This window comes from Micropterus dolomieu, linkage group LG01 (assembly GCF_021292245.1).
Source record: "Micropterus dolomieu isolate WLL.071019.BEF.003 ecotype Adirondacks linkage group LG01, ASM2129224v1, whole genome shotgun sequence".
NCBI classification, from domain to species: domain Eukaryota; kingdom Metazoa; phylum Chordata; class Actinopteri; order Centrarchiformes; family Centrarchidae; genus Micropterus; species Micropterus dolomieu.
This window is the reverse complement of record NC_060150.1, coordinates 15,633,215-15,660,245: the sequence shown is the minus strand read 5'-3', so window position 1 is coordinate 15,660,245 and position 27,031 is coordinate 15,633,215. Positions and strand designations below refer to the sequence as shown.

Genomic DNA, 27,031 nt, shown 5'->3' with positions numbered 1-27,031 from the left:
ATATATGTCTATATACATAATTGACAAAGGCTACGATCACTTACACGCTACAGTAATTCATTGTTTAGTTGGGAAACAGTGCAATCCCAAGAGTATTGGAACCCGACCCTTCCGTATGTTTGTATCCACAGATCAATAGCTATAGGGTGACCCTGAGTGTGTGTGCGTTTTTGATATAGGCCAGTCGAGACATTATTACTGAAGCTGAATGAAACTGCTGCTAAATATATACAATTTACCTGAGAAAGTCATTCTTTGTATGATAGAAAAAACTAAAACTGTCCCTGCACATTGCATTTGTCTTATAAGAGTCCACAGCTTTACACATCTGTGTCAGCAGGTACAGACCTTTATCCGATGAATAAGCGGAGCAAACAGGAACACAAACAGCTCCACTGTGGCCATACTCTTGTGGAACAGCTTGGTACGAGCGTGCTCGTCCTCCTCCAGCAGGGAACCGCCATGCTGGGGGCCTGACCCTCCTAGGGCAGAGCCGGAGCAAGAGCCTGGGGCCCCTGGGGATGATCCCTGGTTCCCCACAGGCTGGAGGAAGGCGCTGCTGCTGCTGCCCCCGGACCAGCCGTGGCCCAGGCTTGGTTCGTGGTTGCACTCCTGGGCAGCTTCCAGCAGCATCCAGTGCAGCGTGTGGAGCAGCTTGGTCTCGGCCACGCCCAGCTTGTCCTGGTGGCCTGTCAGAGGTCAGAGGTCAGGGGTTAATGTTGTTAAGCTCTAGTGTTTGTGTGTTTTAGTGTATCACTGGGAGGTATATGGTACTTATAATGTATTATTTTGAACTTTTCCTGGAACTTTCTGGAATTTTTCACTTCAGTTAAAGGGCTACAGGACTTCTGGAAGGATTATCAAAGATTTACCACGTCATAGGCCTAAGGAAATATCAGTGCTTCAAATATTTGTTGATGTATTGACTGTTGACCCAGGATTTTCACCATGATCCAACAGCAATAATATAGATATAGTAGATTGACAGATAGTTGACCAATAATGGGAAGGAAAATTGCTAAACATTCACTAATTAAAGCTTCTTAAGTGTGAGGATTTGCTGCTTTACTTTGATCAGATAAATCAGGGGATTTGAAGACATCACATTGGGCTTAAGGAAATTGTCTGGATCACTTTTCATAGTTTGACATTTTATAGACCACTTATTGTCCATAGTTGTTACAGCACGATTGCCAATTATACTAGACCAAGGCACATTTTTCTCATTATCAGTTCTCTTGTCTAATTATTAATCTTGTCTTTCTTTTGAGTGCTTTAAATAGTCAGTATATTAATTCCCTCAGTCTGTCTTTAGGTGCTGACACAGTCCAGAAAAATAATACTTAATAAACATGTTAATTATTTTGTTCTTTGTTTCCAGTCATCCAGAACTGTGATTTAATGTAAAGTTAGGCTGTCATGTGACTGAAAGGACATCTGTTTTGTCTTTTGTTGAATGAGGATAACCAGGATAAGGCTGTCAGCTCAATGACTAAAGCTATGGTAATGTGTGTCCTCACCCAGCTTGTTCCTGTTCGACAGCAGGATGGAGGTGCAGTGGAGTACATGAGGCAGGGCTGCCTGGACCAGCTCCCAGCGGGAGATGCTCTGGATGGCCTCTGACAGGGCCGGCGACAGCCCGTGGAGCTTATTCTCCACCAGCACCCGCTCAAAGGACTGGGGAGGCAGCCAGGGAGAAGGAGAAAAGAGACATCAGCCAGGAACTAAAGCCTCTTTCTTTGACTATCTAAATGTCCCACATTGCCCTAAGCAAGCAATGCCTGTGGGAGAGACAGTGGCAGCTCTGTTTAGATCCAAAGGGGATCTGGAGAGGCGTCATTATGGATATGAGTTTCCAAAAGGTCTGGCTCCTGGGTAATAGGAGGAAGCAAGGGGAAAAAACTAATTTGCTAAATGTAAAATCAAGAGCCGGATAGATTTGCAGGTGCATTAAGGTAAAAACAGATTACTGGGAAGGGAGCTATTATTTTCCACCTCATCATGGACATGGCATTATAATAATAATAATAATAATAACTTACCACACAAGATGCTTCATACTGTTTGCCCAACTTTGGACGCAGAAATGCACTGAAAATATATTGGAGAGGAAAAAAGGAGAACATGTGCGTTACACTGTTAAATCGTCAATGCCAAATTGTATTTTTAACAACCACAACCTCATTTCACTGTAGCCAACCCGCACGACGTTTCTTCTCTTTGGCCCACTTTCTATGTACATTTTGCTTTACAGGTGTGACATCATGCAATCTGCATCCGTCTCCATTCACCGCTGACAGCTTGCACATGCAGCCCACCTTCCTCCATTTAAAACATTCAGTGGAAGTAGCGAACTGACACGCGCAGTGGGTACCCATTCACTGGCTAAATTATAATAAGGCAATCCATGTATTTTGACGCGTTTTATTAGGGTAGAAATGCGGGTGCCTCATGTGTCAGGCGGCGACTTTGACACGGCTGCTGTCACATCCTTGATCCTCTTAATGTCCGGCAATGGCAAACACCTGTTATCAATTTCCCCCTTAAGCACACACTAACCTGGTTTGCCTCCATAGGAAGGTCTGGATGGGGAACGGTATTCCTTTCCCGCACTCCGGCTCGTTCTCGTCCAGGCTCTTCCTCTTCACCATTTTGGCCGGACCTGCCCGCCCCTGCCTGTCTGCGACCACCGGGACGCGCGGCGGCGGCTGGCTCTGCCCAGGTGACCAGCGAGCCTTCCCTCACGACATGATTGGGTTCGTCCTGCGTAAAATGGCTGCAAGTGACGACCGGTCGGTGGCAATCGAGAGAGAGAGAGAGAGAGAGAGAGAGAGAGAGAGAGAGACGGGGGTGGATGGTGGGTGGGTGGGGGTGAAGGAGATGGAGAGAGCGCTCTGATTTCAGCACCTCCCTCACCGGACAGCGACAGTTGATCGGCGTGCTAATTTATCGGCCGCAGGAGAGATTAAAGACGCAGTGTGCAGCTGGGCCAGATGTTTTCCTTGTCAACCCTCTGCTTTGTGCACCGTTATCGGAAATGGCACGGAAAACGCTGCGTATGACTTAAGCACAAACAATCTGCTGTAAAACGCACTCTGAATTGCATCTGGATGCTGCATTCACCTGAGGGATGATCCGCCCTTTGAATATCAACAGGTTGCTTAATCGCCCAGGTGGAGGAGGAAAGGGGGATAAACAAGACAAGCGTGAACAACGAATCTGACAGTGTGTGTTATACTGAAGTAAAAGTAGCAACACCACACAATGAAATATTAAATTACAAGAGTAAAGATGCTGCATTCAAACCTACAGAAGTACTGTCACTAAAATGTACTTCCAGTAGTCAAACTGTGGCTCCCATATATTCCTATATATTATGTCCACATTGACCATCTATTTGAACTACTTTATGTGTTACTAGTCTGTTTTATACTAATGCTCACATAAGCTGATCCCATATGTTAGATCCCTAAATCTGAATTTGCACTACATGTAACTATAACAAATAAATTTAATATTGCAATATAGTCATCTAATATGTAGTAGAGTAGAATTAGAGAACTACAGAAAAGGAAATACTCAAGTAAAGTACAAGTACCTCAAAATTGTACTTCAATACTCACTAAAGTGATTTCATTTTGGGGCTGGCAAGAGACAAATAAAAAAAAGAATGGTCAAAATCGAAGCAGCGAAGGCCAGTATATTCTAACTTTTAGTCCTTAGTATGGTCAAACTCCAATGGATCCTACAATTCCCATAATGCAACTGGACAGCATATTTCATTAGGCCCCCTCTGCTAATGAAAGATGCTGTCTCAAAAAACATGGAGACTAATGAAAGATGCTGTCGGCATCTTTCATTAGTCTCCATCTTTTACCCTCTGCTGCTCCAATGCCTGTATCTTTCAAATTCCATGCAAACTTTGAATTGATATCCTCAAGCCCTAGCCCATATGACCCATATGACGCTATGACATTAGCAATGTGTTGTTTTTTTTCTTTCAAACATTGGAAATCTCACACATTAGCCACAGAAGGCATTATGGGGCTGTTTGCACAGGCTCAATAGTAACTTTTCGCTCCTGGTAAGTAAACTGAGCGTCATGTGTAAAATCAGTGGAATGACCCTTTAAGTGAATACACTAATGCTCCTGGATGTAGCCACCACTATACATACACACATTTAGGGTTAAAAAAAATAACCAAACTATTTTTGCCACAGATTTAACAATTTGCACACCCACCAAAGGTGCACAACACCACATTTGTGTGTCTCTATACTGGATAAAATAAATGCATGTTGGAGATCCATTAATAAATTAATTCAAGAGACTAGAGCAAGCCTGTTTTTATTTTCTTTATTTCTGTTGTCGTCATCCTGTAGGAGCATTTGTCATCAGTACGTCTCAAACATCGGAAAGTGTTCACACATCTACACGGTCTTTTAAATACACTTACACAGGCAAGGAGGGGCCGGGGAGGAGGGAGGCAGGAGTGGGCTTATAGGAAGCACAGAGAAACACTGGAGGGGTAACTGACATCGGGGGAGGGGGAGAAGGGGGCAGAAGAGTTTCACAATGGTGAGCAGAGAATATGCTAAACAGTTGTGTTTTTTTTTTTTTTTTTAAGGAACTCTAATAGCTTCAAGTTGAGGGTTACGCCCATTCTTCACCTCTTCGTTGTTTCTTTCATTTCCTGTAAAGTTACTGGATCAATCGCACAAAAAGGGGCCTGGGGCTCTTTCAACGGAATGTTTTCATATAAAGCTTCACACTTTTTCCACTTTTCAAACAAACTCAGGGCCCGTTGCCCTTTTAAACATATCGTGTAACCCAGTCTCTGCAAAATGAGAAAGGTAACAGGAGCGCGAGGGGCCGACCTTGAAGTAGAGACACTAGAATGCACCCTGGCCATTTACACTCACACTGAAAAGTTTAAGACTGCCCCGAATAGATCTAATTCATCAGTCATTTATTTGCCATGCCAGCATAACAGCATTGTAGCAGCCTAATTAAATCACAGAGCTAATGTAAAAACCAAACAAAGAGAGCAGCCCATTGGTTTGCAAGAAAGTAAAAATCTATTGGAAAGCTAGCGTTTTAGCGCTTGACTTGACACAACTGCAATGGTTATCCACATTTAAGTGCTAATAAGTCAGTGCAGCCACAGGGGAACGTACAAAACTGGGACAACTTCCACTACAGTGACATATAGAAAAAGAAAATGTAACAAGAAAACACAATTTGTCCAACAATTCAGAACATATCAGGAAATCATAAGATTAAAAACCAACCAGCTTCAAGTTGAGGGTTACGAGCCAACGAACAAACAAAAATTCATGTTTAGCAGACATGCTTGTCAGCCATTCCTCTGCAGGTACAGTTACACGCCATGAAGTTAAGTCTCTCACACAGTCGTCTCTTTAAGACTAACGTAGTATCTAGTAGCTATATCTTGCCTTCAGTACCATATAAATTCTGAATGGACATTATGCATGAGTTCACCTTAACATTTATCCCCATACACGTGGAATGTGATGCTTTTCACACTAAAAAAAATCGCCGTACAATCGTAGAACCTCCCGATGCATTCTCTGACAAACACATCCTCTCAAACCTTAGCATTCGGTCTATCTAAAAAAACAAGAACAAAAAATGAATGAAAAAAAATAAAGAGTGAACAGCTGTGTCCCTTGTAAGGGAGTAAATGAAGAATAATCTTAAGATTTCAGTTTTTAAAATCCAGATGGGAGGGCCAGAAGGCTCGTTGACGGACGAGACAGTCAATCAACTACAACTGTAGAACCTGTGGGGGTCGTGTTGCACTGAGGGATCTTGAGAGAACACAAGATGCTGATGAGTGAATGAGATCGATGGGAAGAGGAGTAACGGAGTGGGTGTTGGAGGGTATTTGAAACTAGGGGGGGCGGAGGGCAGCCCGCTCATAAGCCCTGCTTGGCCAGGGCGGCGGTGACATCCTGGGCCAGCGTGGAGAGCTGGGGCGACTCCAGGATGTTGATGCTGCCGGAGGAGGACAGGCGAGGGGAAGTGCCTCCCGTCTCGACCCCAGGGGAGTGGGTGACGATGATTTCTGCACCGTGATCCACCCGAGCCTTGGCTGTTTCCCGGAAGGTCAGCTTGTGGCTCTCAATCTGGCGAGTGCACAGAAAAAAAGAGTTTAGGTCAAGGTTGTTTATCTCTTCTTTAGCTTTACAGAAAGTGGCAATGACAGAGACTATGTGTGTATCTGTGTGCTTCTTTTTTTTTTTACCGTAATATTTCCCCCTCCAGGAGTGTGGCTGGTGTTGCCCAGGGAGCCGACCTTGGCATGGGCCTTCTCTTTAAAGTCCAGCTTCACATTCTCAATACGCACATGACCTCCTCCTGGGAACAGGACAGCAAGACAGAGATGAAAAGCATTAAACCCAGAGGACATCACTCGCCTGCAGGCTCCTGAGAAACACTCAGGGCAACTAATCTCAGCCTGCACACCGCAGTGCTGTGCTTATAAACAATACAAGTACCAAACAGAAATACCTGGTCTGTGGTGGATGTTGGACATGGAGCCACATTTGGCGGTGATGTGGCTCAAGTCGATCTTCTTGGTCTGGATTTGGACCTGTGGTTGGCGGCAGAAAGGACACATTAACCCCATGTTTACCAGACGAAGTGATGTGCTTTACAAACGTCTTGGAGAGATGGGGTCTACAAGAACATGTGAAATATAGTGAGGTGATCGCTGATATGTTTTGTGGCCAGAAAAACAGAGTTCGGAGATGTTACAAATCAGCCATGAGATGATAACGTCATGAATCAACGTTTGTCCGTGCGACAGACACAGATATGCTGGTGTCGGTTCCCTGGAGAGAGGTTAACATGAAAGCAGGCAGTAACAGCACAGACATCAATCAAACACAGAACACAGGCACACTACGTGATGCTACAGGGAGCAGGTGCTTCAATTAAACTTTATTGTCCATGGGTGATATGAATTAGTAAGTACAAACACTGTTAAAGAGACACGGTGACAGCCCTGCATGCTGTAGTGTTTACACTGAGATTGTATACGCAGAGATACTGCATGTTGTGCCTGAGGCAAATATTAAATAAAAAAAGACTTGGCACAAAACACAGTTAATAAAGATGAAAACACTCCATGACTATAATTCACAAACACGTTCATGCCTAAATGAAGAGGTTTATTAAGGTCAGAGAACTTGGAGAAAGGTTTTTGAATGTGTGTGTGCGTGCATGATTTTTTTTTTTGCGGAGCCACTCACGTTTCCCCCGCCTGCTGCGTGCTGGATTTTGTCCAGGGAGCCACATTTAGCCTGAACGTGGCTAAAGTCCAGTTTAACACTTGGAATCATGACCTGGGAATGAAAGGGTGACTTTTTTTTTAATACAAACAAACAGCGAACACTGAGGGCTTCTCATACTGGATGGGGTGGGGGCTTAAAAAAATGGCCCACCTCCGCCCAGCTTTTCCCACACAAAATATAATCCCATAAAAGTGTCCCTATTTTAAATCCACGACCTATCAATCTGCCGGCACTCAATTCAGCACTGGGGCATTTGAATTGTAGCGGATCTGGACCACAGAAAACAAACTGTTGAGTTTTTTATGCAGGGATGAAGGCGTTTATCAGAGAGCAGAAGCTGCACTTTTAGTGCTGTAATCCATCCGGTCTTGAACTTGTCCCTGCTTTGAAAAGAGCTGTTACAGCAGCCTCAAGCATATTTGAAATAGTTTAATTCCCAAGTGCAACATCCACTTATTTGTACAAGTACTAAAGACAAAACAATCACTTATAAGAGGGAAGTAGGGAACTTTTATTTCTTGGTTGACAAAGAAGTAACATGGATGTATTGCACTTTGGAAATTAAACCTTTCTTTGGCTTGACTGAAACAAGCCAATGACTGACAAACAGATGGGTAGACAGATGAACACATAATAGTAGCATGAGACACATCTACAGCCACAGCTGGAAAGAGAAAGAGAAAGAAAAGAGAAAGATAGTAAGAGAAAGAAAAGAGAAAGGCTTACATACATTGCCTCCTTTGGGCGTGTGCTTCAGATTATCCATGGAGCCGCACTTTGACTGAACATGACTGAAGTCCAGCTTCTCGTTCAAAATTTCAACAACAAAATCCAATTACAAAAAAAGAAAACACTATATGTGCCTCATTTAGATAGGTGTGCTATGAGTCCTTACATACATTTACATTAACAAAGCTTTTCTTTGTGCTAATGTACAGAGCTCTGAGAATAGTAGTGATTTTTTTATTCCCCCCCTCAACCTGTAGGAGCCGCTACAGCAGCAACAAAGACACAATCGCTCACCAGCTTCCCACCCTCCGACACTGCCTGCTCTGTTTATTCAAAGAATCAAATTGAACTTGTGGGCTACTCCAGTTGGAAAACACTTAAATTACAAATATTTCTCAGAGCTACTCTGGAGGCAGAAATATTCCCATTGGCCAAGGTAAACTAGAGAGCTGAAAGAAAAAGATTCTGGCTGAATTCATTTTAGACTGATGCTACATTAAATATGCAGGTAACAGAGGTGGTGTTTAATATCATGAAGCCTAAAACTACACAATGAAAACTATATATAACCTAGCTGGAGCTCGCTGGTTTAATACAACCGGTGAGAGTATTTCTGCATGTGCGTCTGCAGCCATTTGTGTTGTTTTGTAAAATAAAAACAATTAAAAGAAATGCCTACTGCACTGTTCAAAGAGCCAAAGTGAACACAGAGAGAAGGTGAAGAGAAAAGAGAAAGAGGTTCAGGGGAAACACACAAGAGCCCTGACAGCAGGCCTCCATCTCCAGTCTACACTGACCTGACCTGGATTCTCTTGACAGCTCTTCATCTTACCTGCACACACTGTTCTTACTCTCCATGTCACTGTTGTTGTTTATTTGTTTTTTTACAGTTCCTGTACAGTTCCTTATATAGATAGCTGTTACACCACAGACAGCTGCAAGGTCAACCAATGACAATCTAGTCAAACCCAACAATATATATATTTGAAAAGTTATTATGTGAGAGCTGAAACAATGAGTCAGTTTATTGATTCTGAAAATCAATCCCATTTAAATTAAAATATTTTTATGATCAATTATCAATAATTTTTTCATTGTTCCAGCCTCTGTTTATTTCTCTATGACATTAATCTAAATATTTTTGGGTTTGTGACATTTACAATGGTGTAACAACAAACTGAGGCTACCGTCTCACTTTCAGACAGCATTTTTGTGCACATGAAATGATACACATGAAAGAATACATTAAGACACTATATATTTATAAATAAGTCATAAGTTTCCAAATGTCATTTAAACATATAAAAACATACAGAAACATCAACTCTGACATTAGAGGTTCTCACAGTGAGCTCCAGTATATCACAGACTGTCCTCCACAAGGCCTGCTCTGCTGCTCCTCCAAGTCGTGCGTCACCCAGCTTCATTAAAAATTTCTGCCCCTATGTCACAGTTCTCCCCAAAGAGGACAATTTTTCGCCTCCTCTACTGTACTTTACTGGGGTTAATCACCTCTATAACACCCAGGCAAAATTAAGACTGCCTGTTGCCTTGGTTATGTGATTAAAAATCACAGTCTATTAATCGACCACACATGTGTTACGACAACACAGCTTGGCCACCTCGCAACTCTATTTTAGCACGCAATTCTCTTCAAAGTAAGAGAGAGGCAGAGCGCTAAATGTGGCTCATTTGGGGATCAAGCGACTGTTTTGTTTGGAATCTAAAAAATGAAGAGGAAAAAGTGACATCAGGTGATGTATTTTCATGTCTTTGATATAACCGTTCAATAAGTAATGCCGGCCACTTGCAATTATTAATACTCAGAGCCGGAAGGAAAATCCCCAGGGCAAATGATCCTGCGCATGACTGGGAGCTCAGCTCAAGTTTGTTTGCACCCTTCTTCAATGGGCAGAAATTTGAGAAAAGGCGAGGAGAAGGAAGACAAAGGGAAAGTCAGGGGAAGGCGCCAGAGGCACCGGAGGCAGCCGATGACGGTTCATCCAGACTGACGGAGATGACAGCGGACAGAGAAAGGACAGTCAGACGACGTGACGGTAGTGGTTTCGAGGCAGGCCAGACAGTGAGTGATAGTGAAGATGTGAGGAGAAATATTTGAGCATTTTATGACACTTCTACAACTCAGAGAGACAGAAAGAGAAGAGAAGATTAAACCACTCACGTTTAAAGTCACTCTCTTGTCTCTCTTTTTATAAAAGCTGTTACAAATGTCCCAATATTCTGATAATAGACATATGAAGTGGCAAATCCACTAAAATCAATATCCAGCAACAATAAACTAAGATGTTAACATACACTTCCTTTAATCAAGGAGAAATAATGTGATGAAATTATTAGAAGTTAAACATAACAAAGTAAGTATATATCTTGCTTGATTTTCAGTAAATTGTGAGAGATGATATATAAAAACAACTTACTATTTAGCCATGTTCAGATTTTCTTTTTCTATTTCAAGTTGTTTAACTTTGTCCTTTGCTGCCCACATGTGGCAGAAATAGGTAAATGCATGACATTTTAAATGTTCACAGGACTTCATTATCCATAAATCATGAAATATGATGTTAAATCCATGTCTTTTCCCCTGCTGTTTATTGACTATTTTGCATATTGCAAGAATCATTTTTGAGGTTTAGTGTGTAAGATTTAGGGGCCTCTGTTTGCAGAATGTGGTTAAAAAAAAGATCACGTGAAAATAAGAATCGTTGTGTTTTTGTTACCATATAATGAGCCCTTTATATCTACAGAGAGAGCGGGTCCCCTACCATGGAGTCCGCTATGTTGAAACACCATATTTCTACAGTAGCCCATAACGAACAAACCCAACACAGGCTCTAATGAAGGCCTTTCAGGTTTTTTGCGAGACTCGCAGGAGGTTGAGGCGAGGGGTATTCATTTGGTTGCAATCTACAATTTTACTGTTAGATGCCACTAATCCTACAAAAATCCTCCTTTAAATAACATTATACCTGTCATGTTTCAGCACGGCCTGTTACCTGTCCGCCTTTCGGCTGGTGCTTCAAGTTGGCGGTGGACCCGATCTTGGACTTTACATTCTTCAGGTCAGGCAGGGGCTGATTGAGAACCTTCAGCTGCCGCTGGGCAGAGGAAGGAGACTTGGGCGGGGTTCGGATCACCGCCACCTTCTTCTCCTGGAGGATGCTGAAGGACTTGGGTGTGTGGCTGCCGGGGGTGCGTGAGCCGGGGGTGCGGCAGGAGTAGCTGGGGGGTGTGCCGGGTGTCACGGCGGAGGAGCCAGGGGTGGAGGTCCCGCTACGGACTGATCGGGACCGTGCCGAGTCTGTACCTTGAGAGAAGGTGAGAAATCGCTGGATTACAATGATGAGGAGATCAAACAAAACCCTTCCTGGAGACAGAAACACTTCGGACAAAGACAAAAAGGTGGAAGAAAGACAGCTAGAAAAAGAGCGACAAAAACATTTGCAGAACAGATGAATCTGAGTGTATGATCCTTCATCTGGTTCTGATGATGATGCACATAACACTCATGGAGCTGTCAGGGCTACCCTGTTGGCGCCAAATTTGCTCTGTTTCCACAAAACAAACCCCGGTCAAACAAGAATGTTTAACAAGGAGTATGAAAGCACACACAGTAGCTGAATTCATTTGACACTGGTGGCTTGTTGCTGGGATACTGGTGCAGGACCAATAGGAGTTTAGCCGACAACATCCTGAATAAGAACAAGAAGTGGCAACCTGTTGTTATGGATCCCACCTGTTCCTCTGATAAGGTAACTGCAAGTCTGACAAAGCCAAATTTAACACATTAAAAATATTGTAATGAAATTTGTATTGAATTAGGACAAATTCTGAGAAAAATTAAATAAACCACATTCTTTCTGACTGCAAAATGAAGGTCTTAACTGTAAATAGGCAGACGATAGATAAACAGAAAACACTTTTTCAGAATGTGTGACCAAGATGAATAGCTGAAAGCTTTGTCGATGGATGATGCTCACTGGTATACAGAATGTCATATGTTGATGAGGAGGGTGTGATGGGTCTAACAGGAGCTACTAGGTGGTCTACCTGCCATACCAGGGGCTCTTCCAGACCTGCTGTCCGCTCTGGACTGGATTGCTTCGAGAGGGGAGAGGCAAAACGACAAGGAGGAAAAAGAAATGGGGGGCAGAGAGGAGCAGGGTAGGGGGGTGTAAGGTGGTAGGAGATCAAATTTAATAAAATGATTTAAAAGAAAGTGATTAGGGAGAGTCATTAGTGCAAGACAGTAACGAGGCAGTAGGCAGTGTAATTTGGGAGAAAAACAAGCTAGAAGGTTCTGTGCATGTGTGTACTCTTACAGGTTGGCCTGGAGGGGGTGCTGTTGTCTTCTTGTTCAGCAGCAGGGATATGGCGTGTCAGAGATTTGGCAGGCCTGGGCAGGGACGACCTCTTCTCTGGGCTGCGGTATGCTCTCTCCTGATTGAACACACGCACACACACACACACACACACACACACACAGACTGAAGAGTCGGTACCCGGGCTCAACCACATGCAGCGCTCATGGACATTGGTCACAGCTACCTATTGATCCCTGCCCTGCTTTCATTTTACCTGCTCTGCCCATTTGTTTGGCACAGAGGACGGGTGGGCACATGCAGAGGAGGGGCGAGCCTCACGGAGCTCCGCCTCCACCAGAGGGCTCCGTTTAATGCTACAGGCAGAGCCGGGCCGGGGGGGCTGGTGATTGGATCCCCGACGCTGAACTGCCATCTTTAACAGAACTGCCCTTGTGGGGCTCTGGACCAACGCCGCAACAAGAGTCAGAAAAGCATGCAGGATGTGAGGATGATGTGAAGGGAGGTATGCAGAGGGGACAAAGACATGGAGAAATGAAGAAGTGAGAGAGGATAATGGAGATGAAACGTATTTATGATTTAGAAGAGACACACTACATGCAAGTGTCCTGTATGTCTTGTTAATTCACAGTAACTTTATCTAGTTAGAATAAAGTTCACCTGAACTTAAGGTTTTAGTTGTGTATAAAGTTTAATTCCAAACTGATATAATTAGCATTTTTGTAATTTTATAAACAATGTTAATTATTTCTAAATCAAGATACTGATGAACAAGTGATTAGATTTTCTTTTAAGGAAAACCTTGGATGGATGGAAATATTTATGCAAAGAACATGAATGAAAAGATGAAACTCTTTTAGACAGAGGAAGATGAGAAGAGTGTTTCGAAGTAAGGATGTAAGATGGAGTTGAAGTCATTTGTGAGAGCTGTTGCTGCTTGTAAAATAACGCGCACATGGCTCTGTCTGCCTACTCTTGCTTGATTTCTATACTCACAGATTTTCTCGGTCGAGACTGGCTCAGTGACAGAGGCAGGCATGCGAGACAAAAGGAATATGCACAAAGAAATGCATAAATTAAAAGCATGCAGACATGGAGAAATGGAAAAAAGGAAGTCTGTCATGCATACAACAACCCCCATGATGCAATACAGGTTATTTTGTGAAATATACCCAGACAAACCAACAATATAGTACTACTTAAAATGATTTCAGCGAACTTGACAAATTTATATAATTGTGTTCTTAATTTCCTCCTCTATGCTTTAAGATGATATATTTACATTCATATATAAATACCCTACAGAAAATTTTAATTCAGATGCAAACAACACCAAAATGTAAAATAGTAAAGGATTTGGAAAATAAAACCAAATCCATGTTAATGATAATCAGAGCCACTGTGTGTGCACATGTCACGGTACTTACAGTGGTCCTTTCCCTGGACTGGTGTGCCACACTGAGGGGCTGATGGCTTTCCATACCTGTAAAGAAAGAGTCATGCTGTAATGATCAACTGAAACCAGCAAGGGGAGACATTTGCGAACGTGAATTTTCACACACATACACATCCATAAATGTAAAGTGGCTTGACAGTCCAAATTTAGACGTTTGACACCATTATTGGAAGCAAATTTTCCTGCATCATGTTCTAACAGCAGACACACCCAAATTACAGAGACACCCTGTACACATGTGAAACATCACAACAGCCATTTCCAGCAAACATACATAAGTGAACCCAGAGTAGCTATGTTCATACATCAAATACCAATCACAATTTACATTGGCATCAGTGAGCAGAAATAAACATGGAAATGAGGCAAAGCAGGAGTAAATACTCTATTTTAGACAAGAATCAAATGAGAACAAAAGTAAATAAAAGACAAAGCAGTTGAGCTCATAAAAAAAGACCAAGCATGATGTTTTTAATATCGGTCAGCAGCACGTGATGTTTGCCAGCTACATTGCACCTGCTTGATTCCTGAAAGAGCTGTCAATAGAGAGAGAGCAAAGTCATCAAAATGTTCATTATCTGTATGTTTGTAGCAACAATTCAAACCCTGAATTGCTTCACCTTTGATTGTTAAATAAAGAACTCAGCATATGTCAGGTCTTGTGGAAATTAGTTAGCAATGTCTATTTTCTCAAGCTTATTTTATTTCTATGTTTATGTTCAGTTAATATGAAGCCACAATAAAGTTGCAGAGAGCACATAATTTGGTTGCACTCTCTCTATCCACAGCACTTATTCCTGGTGAAAAGTGTTCACCTGTGGCCTTGCGTCTAGCAGAGCCGTGAAGCAGAGCAGGCCTAGGATGTCTGGCCGCCGCTTTGGCTACACTCTTTCGAGATGGAGAACGACATTGGAGGGCTGACACCTTATTCTGGTCAGCCCTCCTCACCCCTACTTGCAAAGAGGAGAGACAGGATTATACCAACATGTAAACCTCAGTTATAAAGTACTGCAGAGAGGCAAATCTGTACTTAACATCATGTTACACAAGTTACATTGCTATTGAGTATGAAAAGTGTAACTGCAAATGTACACCGATAAAAATTAAGTACATACATTGTTTTAAGCTAAACAATACTTCTTGAATACACAATTGGAACCTTTTTTCTTCTTCATCTCCTCTCTTGGTGGATGGTGGCTGGGTATTTTGCGAAACGCTTTACTCTCAGTGGTGCCAGGTCGGCCCCTTCCTCTGCCAGGGCCCCGTTTAGCGGGTCTGTCCACCACAGGTGTTCTGGCTGGACTCTGGGTTTGAGGAAGGGCTTCGAATTGCTCAGTCATGATACTTTTGTCATCATCTGCAGTAGTGAGGGATTAATAAAAGAGATTCTCCACATTACTACCTAGTTTAGTACAAAAAACATATAAAGAAGAAACAAGCTTCATGGTTTTAGCTAGTTTTTAGGTATAAAAATATATTAGATATACAATAAATGTCTTAAAGAGGTGGTATTATGCTTTTTGGCTTTCCCCCTCTCCTTTATTGAGTTATATATTTTTTGTGCATGTAATAGGTTTGCAAAGTGAAAAAGCCCACAGTCCACCCCAAAGAGAGTTCCCATCTCCCACAGAAAACACTGCTCTGAACTGCCTGAAAACATAACGCTCGCCAAGCAGCTAGTCCGACAGGCCCTCAAAAACACTGAGTTGCAGTACACACCTCTCTCCCTTCCAACATTAGCTAGACTCCAGGCAGTCAATGGACATAAAGCTGTTACCGTGATGTAGAGACAGAGCTTGGTTAAAACGTTATGGATGAAAGATACTTTTACATTTACATTTTGCTACAGATTAATAACTCACCACTCTGAAATTCTTGCTCCAGTCCATGTTGCTAAGCTGGTAAGGGGATACACAGCTGAACCAAAGCCGTGTTTACCGGCTTCTCACTGACCTGCCCTTCTCTGCTTCTGATTGGCTAGTAGTCCTTAACTAGAAACTGCACATGTGCAACTCCCAACAAAGATCATGTAGAGGCAAGATGTATCACTCCATAGCTAAAACAAAGCGTTCAACACACAAGGTGAAAAGAGAAGCTTCAGCAATCTGCAGTATGATAAAAATATAGTGTTTTTTGAAAATTAAACCATGTAACCTTGTTCTGGTACAACCCCTAAATAAGATTTTGAACCTGAAAATGAGCATAATACCACCTCTTTAAATATTTATTTTAGAAGTGATTCATCAATTTTACAAGTTCTGGGTACCTTGTGAGTCCATCCAGCCACTGTCTGTATCTAGGATGGAGACATCCATGGTGGTTTCATCATTAGCTTCCTGGTAGAGCACATCAGAGGTCTCTTCCACCTCCTGACCAATCTCGATGTCTTTCTCCACCTCGCCCATCCTCTCTTCCCCCTCATGCTCTTTATCCACCGCTTTCACCTCTTTCTCTTCACCTATATCATCAGCACCAACGTCCTCCACTTTCTGCACTCCTGTTTGGTCTTCCTTTACTGCTGCACACTCCCCCTTTTCCCATTTATCCCTATTTGTTTGTTCCTCTTTTTTATCCTCACCCATCCCTTCATCTGTGCCACCTTCGACTGGTTGATCATGCTCAGAGCATGGAGACAAGTGGGAACTGTCTGTCGCAAGCTCCCCATCATCACTGTTTTGGGCACTATGACTCCATTCTTCTGCTCCAGACTTGGGATCTTCTTCCACCATCTGATCGCCTACCGTCAGCCTCACCACCTCTTTCTTTTGCTCTTCTTTCCCAACTTCTATGATTAGACCCTCCTCTGCTTGATTTGTCTTGGGGAGCACTGAAACTTCACCTTCCTCCATCATCTCTTGAGGCTCTTCAGCAATCTCAATATCATCCTCTTCATCTGCTTCTTCCTCTACTTGTGCTTGAGGTATAATGATGATTGGGGAGGATAGTTTTGGCTTTGGTGAGCCTTTATCCACAATGCTTAAATCCTGAACAGCTTTTGAGGTCTCCTGGGTTTCTATTATTTCTAATCTTGTAGGTGTCCCATGCTCATGTGTTATCTTTTTGTCATCTTTTTTTGTGCTCTCTCCTAAAGACTGAAATGATGCTGAAGGTATGTCTGAGTTTGCCATTTCTGGTTCATCCCTTCTTTCTTCTGAGTCCTCTGATATCTGTATTTGTTCATCTAACTCTGTCTGTTTATTATCAATCTTCTCAGACTCTGGATCCTTCTCTGATTTGATCTCTGGTAATACATCTTTCATTGCCTTCTCTCCAGTGACTTGGGCTTTTGAGGGTGTATCATCTGGAGACTTGGGGGAGGTGGGAGTTAGGGGGGCTTTGCTTCCAGTTTCTGTAAGAGTGAAAGTAAAGGAATTGTCTGGTGGGATGGGAGAAGCCTCTCTGGAGGGGTCTTTTTCAACGTCTACCTCAGGGATTGCTTGGATCTTTATGTCACCAGGCAGGCCACTCTCCAAACGAAACTCAGTCAGTCTTTCTTTTGAAGCAGTTAATGGGATTCTTAGGCGATCAGGTTTTCCTACACTTGTCACAGCTTTTTCAAGAATCAGCGTCGTCTTGACTGGTGCATCTTTCTTTTCAAACACTGTTTTTTGAGCGATCTCAGGGATACTTCCTGTATCATCTTGTTCTTGCATTCCTTTTTGAACGCCTTCAACTTCTGTGGTTCCAAGCTCCTCCTCAACTTCGCTCTCCATAGAAGGGAAACGTTGGTGCGGAGAGTCCCCAGGACTGGGTACATCAGCAGGAGATGGCATGGGCCCTGAGTACTCACTGAAGACACAGTAGCCTAGTTCCTCCTGCTGGCTCTCCCCTCTCACCAGTCTCAAGGTCTGATCTCCCAAAGCAAGCTTGGCCAAAGAACTCCCCACCAGAGCTGATACATTGGTGGGAACGGACTTTCGTCTCATGTGATCAAGCTCCCTCCTCTCTACCGATAGCCGAGGAAGGGCTCCAGCCAGATCCAACATCTCAGAGAGGCTGCCTGAGTGTTCAAAACATTTGTGCTTATCGGAAGATGTTTCTACGTTGGTGAGGTCATCTTCTTCAGATAATTCAGTAGCAGTTGGGGTAATGGAGACAGCTGGAGGAAGCTGCTGTTGGCTTTCCACAGATGGTGTTGAAGGGTAAAGCTCAGATTCATCAAAGCTTCCACTGATTGGATGCAAGCTTTCGGAGAAGGCCAGCGACTTCTCTTCTTTCATTGTCTGTCTTGCCACAGACCCAACAGTAATGTTTAGGGAGAGGCTTCTTTGTTGTAATGACCTCTTACCAGGGGATGCTCTGGCTTTTCTCTCATGTTGTTCCTCGAGGTTCTGGATAATGCTTTCAGTTTCCTCACTTAATTTTGTCTCTGCTGCTGTGCTGAGTTCGTAATAGCTTTGGGTTTGTGATGACTCTGCTTCGTGGCTTTTGGAGGATGTCTCAAAGTAGGTTTTTGCTCCTGACTCATGTTCTGCAAACATATCTGAAGTGGCTTTAAATTCTGTACCAGGTTCTGGACTTGAGATGACTGGTTCTTGCCTTTGGTCCACTTTCTGAATGTCAGTCACTGGCGTCTCATGTAATCTTACGTCAGTGCCACTATCTTGGTGCTCCTTATTTATCCCTTCAACCGTCTCTGGTTTTTCCTTGCTTTCATTTAAAGGAGTTCCCGATTTGCTTGGTGAGGTAATCCCCTCTTTGTCTTCCTCCTTAAGATTTGATAACTCCTCTGTCAGTAAAGACTGTTTTGCTTCTTTTGCTTTGGACTCCACAAGCAGGTGGCTTTCAGCTGCCTCTTCTACTACATCTTTTCTGTCTTGGTTACCCTGCTCAATTACGGGGGTGTCAGAGAGCTCTTTCTCTTTCACAGAGGGAGGTGGAGGTTCAGTCGAGGTGAGATCTGCACCTTCGGGGGTTTCTCTTTCAACTACCAACTGCTGAGGTAGCGATGCCTCTTGAGGTTCATCTTCTTTCAAAGCCGACTCACACGATGCCTTACTGATACATTCTTCTGGCTGGGCTGTGAGTTTGAAGGATACAGTACAACTTTGTACTGAGTCATATTAGCTAAAGGTTTAGCTTGAAGCATCCACAAAAGCTAGCCAATACAGTCAAGACGAAGCCTTCTGCACATATATACAGTAGCTCTCCATCAGGCAAAACACACAGCACAGTGTATTTTGCAGCAGGCCAACAGCAACAGCACAAGGGGGGAGCACAGCACCTAAATTAGCGTGCAGTACTGGAATGAAGGTATGAGCTGCATGATGTTAGATGACATGAAATAAATATACAGAAATGTATTGAATTCCTATTGCAATACACAAGGATTGACATAAAATGGTCAACCTGATGATAAAGAAACATTTGATGTAATTTTGTTTTATGGTGTCATTACAGCTTCTACTGCAAGTACAGGAATACTGTAGGTGTAAATGAATCTTTATATTGCTTGGAAAAAAATGTTTATGTAGAAAGGGTATATTCTTGATTCAATTAATCGTATACATAAGGATGATGATACATGTCCAATGAGGGTGGATTGTAATGCCCAAAGTGTGTTCCTTGTAACAATAGGAAAACAGAAGTATCCTTGAAATGAAATGAAAACAACACTCAAAGCAAGTGATATTCAACAGACTTAAAATACATTCAGAACTGATTCATGAAGCACCCATTCATGTAGGTGTACTCAGAAACACCTTTTTGCACACAATATTCCAGCAAAACCCATATAAAAATATACACACAACTAATTATAATAACACTTAAGTCTACAAAGGTTGACAGTTTAGACAGTGATATTTGCATTTGCAATGTAGCTGGCAATACAAAAGTGCAGAAATGATCAACTACAATATGGTTGATCAGGTGTTCTAATGTCACTCTAATGAAAAGCAAATGGTTATGTTTTGCATGAAAAAGCACACAATCAAAATGCTACGTCACACCATTGTGCACATGGCCACTTCAGGTACTGGAGCACAAGCGTTAGGATTTAAGAGCAACAAAGCTGCAGAAAGTTTGGCAGCAAAGCCTGGGTTGCACAACAGTTTATAAATCAAGAGCAGGAAGTCGGTGCACCGTGTACCTATTAGCAGAGCACAAGAGGATCATACAAATAGGTAATGAATAGAAATTCACTCCAACAGGCTTACATAGTGAATACAGTAATTCACACATACAGTATACTCGCACAAACTGCAAGCACGCACACAAAACCCATAAAACCACACACACCTTTTTGTGATGTGCTGTGTTCACCTTGATGACTTCCTCCATTGAGGACCTCAGGTGTCTGGGCTTGCTGGCAGCCCAAAGCCTGGGGCTCTGTTAAATAATCTGTCTGCTCTAAGAGCAAGTCTCCAGGCTGCTCATGTGCCACTTCCTCCAGGTAACTGTTGGGCTCTTCAGGAGCCTCCTCATCCTCATCCTGCTGTTGACTGACAACCTCTACTTTATCTTCTTTGATCAGGGAAGGGAGACACATGGATGAGACATGGAGGACAATAAACTGGGGTTACAAGAAACTTTCAGCTCTGATGGAGATGCATGGGATGCAATCAACACAACTTCTATGTGTAGACTTGACAGTAGATAAACACTGATGTAAAAGATACTTTATTAAGAGTTTGCATATTTAACTTAACCTAATAGAACATCTTACTACAGTTGTAGAAAGTTGAAAAACAATCTTAGATTATGTTCTGTTTATTGATAAATAATTGTCCTTAGCCCTAAACCATGTAGTGTGACCATATGATTCTACATTTTGATGATCGCATACCACTTGCAAGGAGAGCATCATTAGAACACAGACTGCACTGTTCTCTATAAGTAAAGAGCTGAAAGCCAAACTGTGATTTACTCCTTGAGAAAATCAATAGACAAAATGAGCGAAGGAACAACAGAGGAGGTGTTTTGAGGGGGACGCAGACTAGTGGGATGAAGGGCTCCAGTGGCAGGTTATGTACTATAGCCTAAAAGGGTGGAAGGATGTTTGTGTTGTGTAACCATAGTGTCCAGGGTTGACCCCTTAACACATGATTAGAATGTGTTAGAAACTAATAATGTTAAAATGAAGTGTGAGAAGGCCAGGACAGTGTTGCCCATGCTGTAGGCTCCTTAAAGGTGATGATCTGCTGACATGCAACTGCAACAGAGAACCCTGATATTAAACACCGAGGACCAGAAGAAAGAGGAGCAGTTTTTCTTCTCATGCAAGTGGGGGCCATGTTTTGATCTCTCGAAATGCTCAAGGCCGTGTGTTTGGTGTCTTCTTTTAGAGCAGAACTATTCTTACCACTCTCACCACCATTCACGCTCTCATCCTGAATGGTCTGAGTGGCTGGAAGTGTGTGTAGGAGTACCTTGTGCCACGGGCCCAATCTGCTCAGCGGATGGAGATGGGGGAGGGGAGGGAGGCAAATTGGCTGAGTCATCCACTGCGAAGGGAGAGAGAGAGAGAGAGAGAGACAACGCCGGGAAGACAAGACATGGGTGGGAGGAAGGAAATGAAAAACTAATAACTCTGCTGACCTTATCTCCGTAGAGGCTGCCTACATACAAGTTTGGAGCAATGCTCGTCATGTGTGTTTGTTTGATGCTTAATGTCCAGTGCAGATGGTTGCAGATAGAGCACCAACTAACCTCAGATGGTGTAAAATATCAAAAAAAAATTCACATTATTGTAACTTAATATTCAGATTCAACCAGAAAAACTAATCAAAAGACACTGAAGAAACGTATTGTTTATATTCATACGGGTTCTCCCAGGTGTACAAAGTGTGCCTGGACATATTCACGTCATAAAAAGTAACCCACCTAATAACCAGCTTAATCCTTATTTCCGTCCAATTTTTCCTGTTTTCCCCTTCTCTCTCCTCTCATTCTCTACATTTTCTGTCTTTCTGTATCTTTCTCTTCCTCTCTACTAGCACTTCTCTTTGTCCTTTTCCCATTTCTCTCAATCCTTGCAGACATCAGTCCGAATATTTTAGCATTTTGCTGTAAATCTGACATCCACCAGCCCGTGTTTCCAAGTTATAGTGATAGTTAGTGATAGATATGATGCTTTATTGTATTAGTAAGATTTAGTAACTTTTAGCCAACCGCAAAATCATAATTTAGAGCTTGGAGGTTTTTTTTCTCCTTAGTGTGAAGTGTAAAATCTTTAAAGCAAGCATGTTTCTCAAAGGCAACCATATTCAGTGTGCTCCACTACAAAATAAAAAAACTTTATTGCAACAAACCTTCTACCCTTATCATAGGCATAGAGCTTTCTGATCCAATTCCGGAAAAGTCCTGCATACACTTCATAGGTTTAATTACTTGAGCAGTTTAACCCACAAGAGGCCCATCACCAAGTGTCTTGGGGGACCACAGCAATGTCCTTCAACCGTAGAACTTTTACAGTAGACTCTTCAAGTGCCTCCTGGGGATTGACTGCGCTTGCCTGGCACCATGGAACCAATCACGTTTACCCACAGCTGCGGACCCATCTGGCAGTATGTGCAGGCAGTCCAACCAATGTCAGTGACCCAGTGCTGCTGGATGCACATGCTCACACACACACACACACACACACACACACACACACAACGTGTCCATGTTCCTACCTGTCACTCCAGGATGTGCAGCTGCTCCACCGTGGTATCCATTCTCCCTGTAGGCAGAGCTGTAGGCGGAGTAGCCATTCTCGCCATTCTCTTGACCGTTTGAGGACCAGTGCTCGTCTGGCTGCCGACCGTCTGCCATGCCTGCCTGCTGGGACACCGGGGAGGGCACAGGTCACCTGTTGGAACAAGTGGCGCGGTGGAGAAAGAGAAGAGAAAGACAATATTGAGCTTTTCACACGCAGAAGGAGGGAATAAGTAGAGCTAGAGATGATACAAATGAGGGGAGTCAAAATGTGCAGCAAAAATGAGCAGCCCTCTGAAGGCCCTCCTCTCAGCTCACTCTGATAAACGATGCAGACTGCATGGTGAAGCTTAAAAATCAGCCACCAGAGGGAGTAAGGTGCAACATTATTCCTCTACTTGCTCAGCCAACTGGTCTTTGTCACAGCATCCACATGCTGAGACAAGAGGGAGAGACTAAAATACCTGTACCCTATTGTATTTCTCTTTCTTTTCACTTTTACAGTGTGTGTTACTCCAAAAAGCTTCCAAAAAGTGGCTTCAATGTTTGTTTCCTGTGAGCTTAACAGGTGGGGCATGACACCATCACCATATGCATAAACATACACATTCACTGTGACGTGCTTCAAATTCAAGGATAGCCCAACTGGTGTGTGTTTACAGCTCAAGATGCGAGCATCAATCCAAAACACAACAATCAATAGATGAGTAAAAAGCATCCAAAATATAATTCCCAGAAATCTAAAATATGTGATGCTGTAAAGATAAAACAGTTAAGGTGCACTGCAGCGTACAGCCTATGTGAACACACCCTTCATATTTCCTCTCAACCACAGATAAGGAGGTTGTTACCATGGCAACCAGAACAGGTCTTATGGGGGTCCGGCAGATGGGTTTGACAGGCTTGCCCCATTCAGACAACAAAGTGCTCCATACAACACACGACTCAGGACAAATAAGTGCATCATGTGACAGTCAGCAGCACCTATTAGCCCCCACCCCCTTCACCACAGTGCAACAAGCTCTTGCCCACCAGTTATAATGACAAAAGGTTTGTCCCAATCAAGTATGCACTACTAAAGTATCTACATTCTAATCAAGCATGTACCCTTATAAAAGCAGCCTTTCCCCTTTAGAGGAAACACATAATATTGCTTTTTAAACAAGATTAGCGGGGGGCCCTCTATTGCCTTGCAGGCTAGCTAGATAGTGTCATTATCGTCAGACAGCTGCAGCTAATTTCATCATAAACAAATCATCACGGACACTCCTTTCCCTCTCCCTCCTTTTCTCATGTCCTTTCTTTTCTACCCCATGCAGCTTTTCTATCACCACCAGCTTCTTGTAACTGCAAAGCCCAAACTCTGACCGGGTCTATTAGCTGTTTTGTGTAGCTTTTTATAATTTTTCCCACTTCCCTCCTCTTTTCCATTCCATTTGAACCATCTTTGTCTTTCTTATTCTTTCTTTTCTGTCTTCCTCTCCTGCCAAACCCTGTGCATTTCTCATTTCTCTATTATTTTTTAGCTTTTTTAGCTTTTTTAGCTCACACTGATCGGTTTCAACATATTTTCATTACAAAAATACATCCACAAGCAAAAATGACATATCCACTAGCCACACCTTGGTATCAGTCTTCTCATGGCCAGAAACTCTGGGCAAGAAAACACATTTCCCAAATTGTCAAACTGTTTGAGGTTTTCCACCATGCTAAGAAACAAATAATCTGAGAGAATCATTGTTTGCTTTTTTGAGGGACATGAGCCTAAACTCAGCAGCTTCAGTCCTAAAATTATAGTATGAGCCTTTTTGGAAATAGAGTCTCCCATTCTCTTTTGACTCCATTTCTCTTCCCTCCTCATTTCTTTCGAAGTCTCCTCTCCTTCCCTGCAGTTCTGCATGACGACAGGCTCACAGTGATCAGAGCTTATGTCTGGTGCAGTGGGAAGACGTGAGGATCAGAGGAGAGAGAGAGAGCGAGAGGGGAAAAAAGAAGGAGAGGAGGAGAAAGACCTACTGACACTCAAAGATACTGGGCCAAACTGTCTGACTGAGGCTGTCAGAGGCGAGTCAAGTCCCAGCTGTTGCTAGGGAAGAAAAATGGTGTGCTGACAGCCAGATTGTGCTGATGGTGGTTTATAATTGTACTGACCCGCTTTCAGCTGCTGTTTCGGCAATGTTATGCCACACTTGGCATTCTCACATTGTCCATTCAAAGGATGTCATAAACCTTGGCAGCTTACATAAATCCTTTGTGTTCTCATTTCATAAAAAGGCACTTAATTGCAGAGAAAGCAAACACAACACAACACAACACACCTTTAACCCAAATGCATTACCACCCCACAGTGGTCCACATCTACCGCACATACCTCTTTTATATTTGTTGGCTTACTGGCTGTGTTGATGTTTTTATATATTAGAATGACTCATCTACCAGCAGACTGTACAATACTAAGAACCACTGGCCTTCTAATACAAGGTGGCTTCAGAAAAACTGGTATGATTGGTGGCGACTCGTTACCAATTGAACCTTGTAGATTAAAGCTAAAACCAGTCTTTTGAGTTGTACTGACCTCCTTTTCTATATATAGTTTCTAGTCAACAGTATTTCAGGCATTCACCATTCCTGACCAAGGTCAATGATATAAACCAGGTTGAAAACCTTGTTGTGCATGACTTCTTATTCGTAAGCACCGGCCTATCAGGTAATACTTTTAGCTGTTTAGCTAACTGTTTACATTAAATTAGCTAATTGCATACATTACCTTAAGCCATTTCATCATGTATCCATTATTTCTGGTTGTCCATTTTAACCATTTATCCATTATGCTACTTAGCTAACTCAATTAATTAGGCTTTCCATTACTTTAAGCCAGCTATTAACCATTTATTTATTTAGGCTGCATAGCTAACTCAACCATTTAGGCTACTTAGCTAACACAACTATTTAGGCTATTCATTTATTTAAGCTAAACTATTTCAACCATTTATCCATTACTTTAAGCTATCTGTTTTCACTTTTTTGTCAAATATTATTAGCTGACTACTTGAACAATTTATATAACAGTTTAAAGAAACAAGCTATGTATTTTAGCCATTTACCGATTACCTCAGTTACAGTAACTTACTTAGTTACTTTTAGCTAACTGTTTAGACCACTGCGCAATCGGCTTATCTATTATTCTTATTTAGTAACTTTAATTTAGAATTGGGTCAAATTTTTATGTCTCAGAGGGACAATTTGGCTTACAAACAGCAGTCAGTCAGTCAGTGAATAAACAACAGATACTGAAGTCATGACAAAGGGCTTATTTTTCTCCTGATGTCTGGATTTGCCCACTCTCAAGGCCTTACTCTCCAGACCCCTGTCATCCTCCTGCGGTTAACATGATCTGACATTGCCCTCTCTTTTGCCTCCCTTTTAGCTATTTAGCAGTCTTGTATTAGAGAGAAAAGGATGCAGAGTGTAATGAGAATCCTTCCAAACATAACACCACCAATGAAGACTTTTCTGCACTGATGGAAAGGTGACACCAATTACCTCCTCAATACACTCTGAAGCTCAGTGTGCAATTTGCTTTGTGGCTAGCTAAAATATTGCTTTTATGAGCAGGAAAACCTAATTAAAGACTGATGTGGCAATTACCTACAGAAGAACTGATCTCTGCAATTCAGATAGGTAAAACCAACCTCCTCTTCAGCTCTAAAATAAACCTCATCAACCCAAAGCATGTGACTTTAGCCTTTACCCCTGAGATACTTTATTAATAGAAATGTAGTTTTCACATATACATAACCCCAAAACATATAATGTTTGACGATTATATTTTCAGAAAGGCTAGAAGTTAGCAACTGCTCAGCACATGAACCATCACACTGTCAAATTCCATTACATCTTGGGATTGATGTCTTAAATTGAACATGCCAACGTGATCACTCACAGAGAGGAGGAGAAGGTGTGGCACCAGGCCTGAGGCTCGTCTGACTTGAGTGGGCCTTTTCTCCCTCTTTCTTTTGTCTTTCAGCACCGTCGTCAAGCACTCTGATGGCCCCCCTGCTCCATTTTGTTCTACCTTCCAGGCCCAGTATCGCTCTTCTCTACCGACTCCACTCCACCCTATCCCTAATCCGACCTCACTTCCCTCACCGTCTGCGCCTCTCCCCCACCACCACCAACCGCACCCCAATCTGGGTCACTCATCACGCCCCCATGAAGCGCCGCTCACATCGGAATGTCACCATCCATTTAGGAGGGAGGAATCTCTGGCAGCCAGTTTCAGTAGGCCAACCTGGCCTTAATCCTTTGTGTGAGCGCACAAGTGTGTGTGCGTTTTGTGACTCTGTTAAGTGTGTATGTGTGTGTGTGTGTGTATGTCTGAAAACCTTCATGTTCGCATCTAGGATCAGCTTGGTCTCTAATTTTACCTATTATTTTCTACACACCAATCATGATGGGATGGGATGATTAATAGTATAATTTTATCTCTGAACATTATTTATGCACATATTAATAATAATAATCCATTATTCATTCCTGTGCCTGA

The 27,031-nt window shown here is 42.6% G+C and overlaps 2 protein-coding genes across 2 annotated transcripts in view; both read right to left on the bottom strand.

Moving 5' to 3' along the window:
* LOC123977182 (protein unc-80 homolog) overlaps window positions 1-2,734 on the bottom strand; it is a 56,135-nt gene extending 53,401 nt beyond the window's left edge. The window contains exons 1-4 of the mRNA XM_046059737.1: window positions 2,560-2,734; window positions 2,043-2,091; window positions 1,521-1,677; window positions 349-689 (exon numbers count right to left, since the gene is read on the bottom strand). Coding sequence (XP_045915693.1) covers window positions 349-689; window positions 1,521-1,677; window positions 2,043-2,091; window positions 2,560-2,651 — 639 coding nt within the window. The 5' untranslated portion in view covers window positions 2,652-2,734. The remainder of the gene's footprint in view (window positions 1-348; window positions 690-1,520; window positions 1,678-2,042; window positions 2,092-2,559) is intronic.
* A 1,607-nt stretch (window positions 2,735-4,341) lies between these two features.
* LOC123976727 (microtubule-associated protein 2-like) lies at window positions 4,342-26,719 on the bottom strand. Its single transcript, XM_046059080.1, has 16 exons — window positions 26,429-26,719; window positions 22,464-22,639; window positions 21,216-21,290; window positions 20,086-20,310; window positions 16,112-18,898; window positions 15,005-15,202; window positions 14,661-14,798; window positions 13,817-13,872; window positions 13,386-13,403; window positions 12,646-12,831; window positions 12,390-12,507; window positions 11,064-11,374; window positions 7,279-7,371; window positions 6,536-6,617; window positions 6,270-6,382; window positions 4,342-6,150 (listed from the first exon to the last, which is right to left on the bottom strand). Exons 2-16 carry the CDS (start codon window positions 22,600-22,602, stop codon window positions 5,941-5,943), a joined length of 4,749 nt encoding a protein of 1,582 aa, XP_045915036.1. The 5' UTR covers window positions 22,603-22,639; window positions 26,429-26,719; the 3' UTR covers window positions 4,342-5,940.
* Between the last annotated feature and the right edge of the window lie 312 nt (window positions 26,720-27,031).

Bases quoted from the DNA above. Each gene is read 5' to 3' on its own strand.
- LOC123976727 (XM_046059080.1), bottom strand. From the start codon at position 22,602: ATGGCAGACGGTCGGCAGCCAGACGAGCACTGGTCCTCAAACGGTCAA. The intron at 18,899-20,085 runs GTGTGTGTGGTT...AATATGACTCAG, and splicing joins ACACAGCACATCACAAAAAG to TACAAAGTTGTACTGTATCC. The intron at 7,372-11,063 runs GTAACAGGCCGT...TTTCATTCCCAG, and splicing joins ACCAGCCGAAAGGCGGACAG to GTCATGATTCCAAGTGTTAA.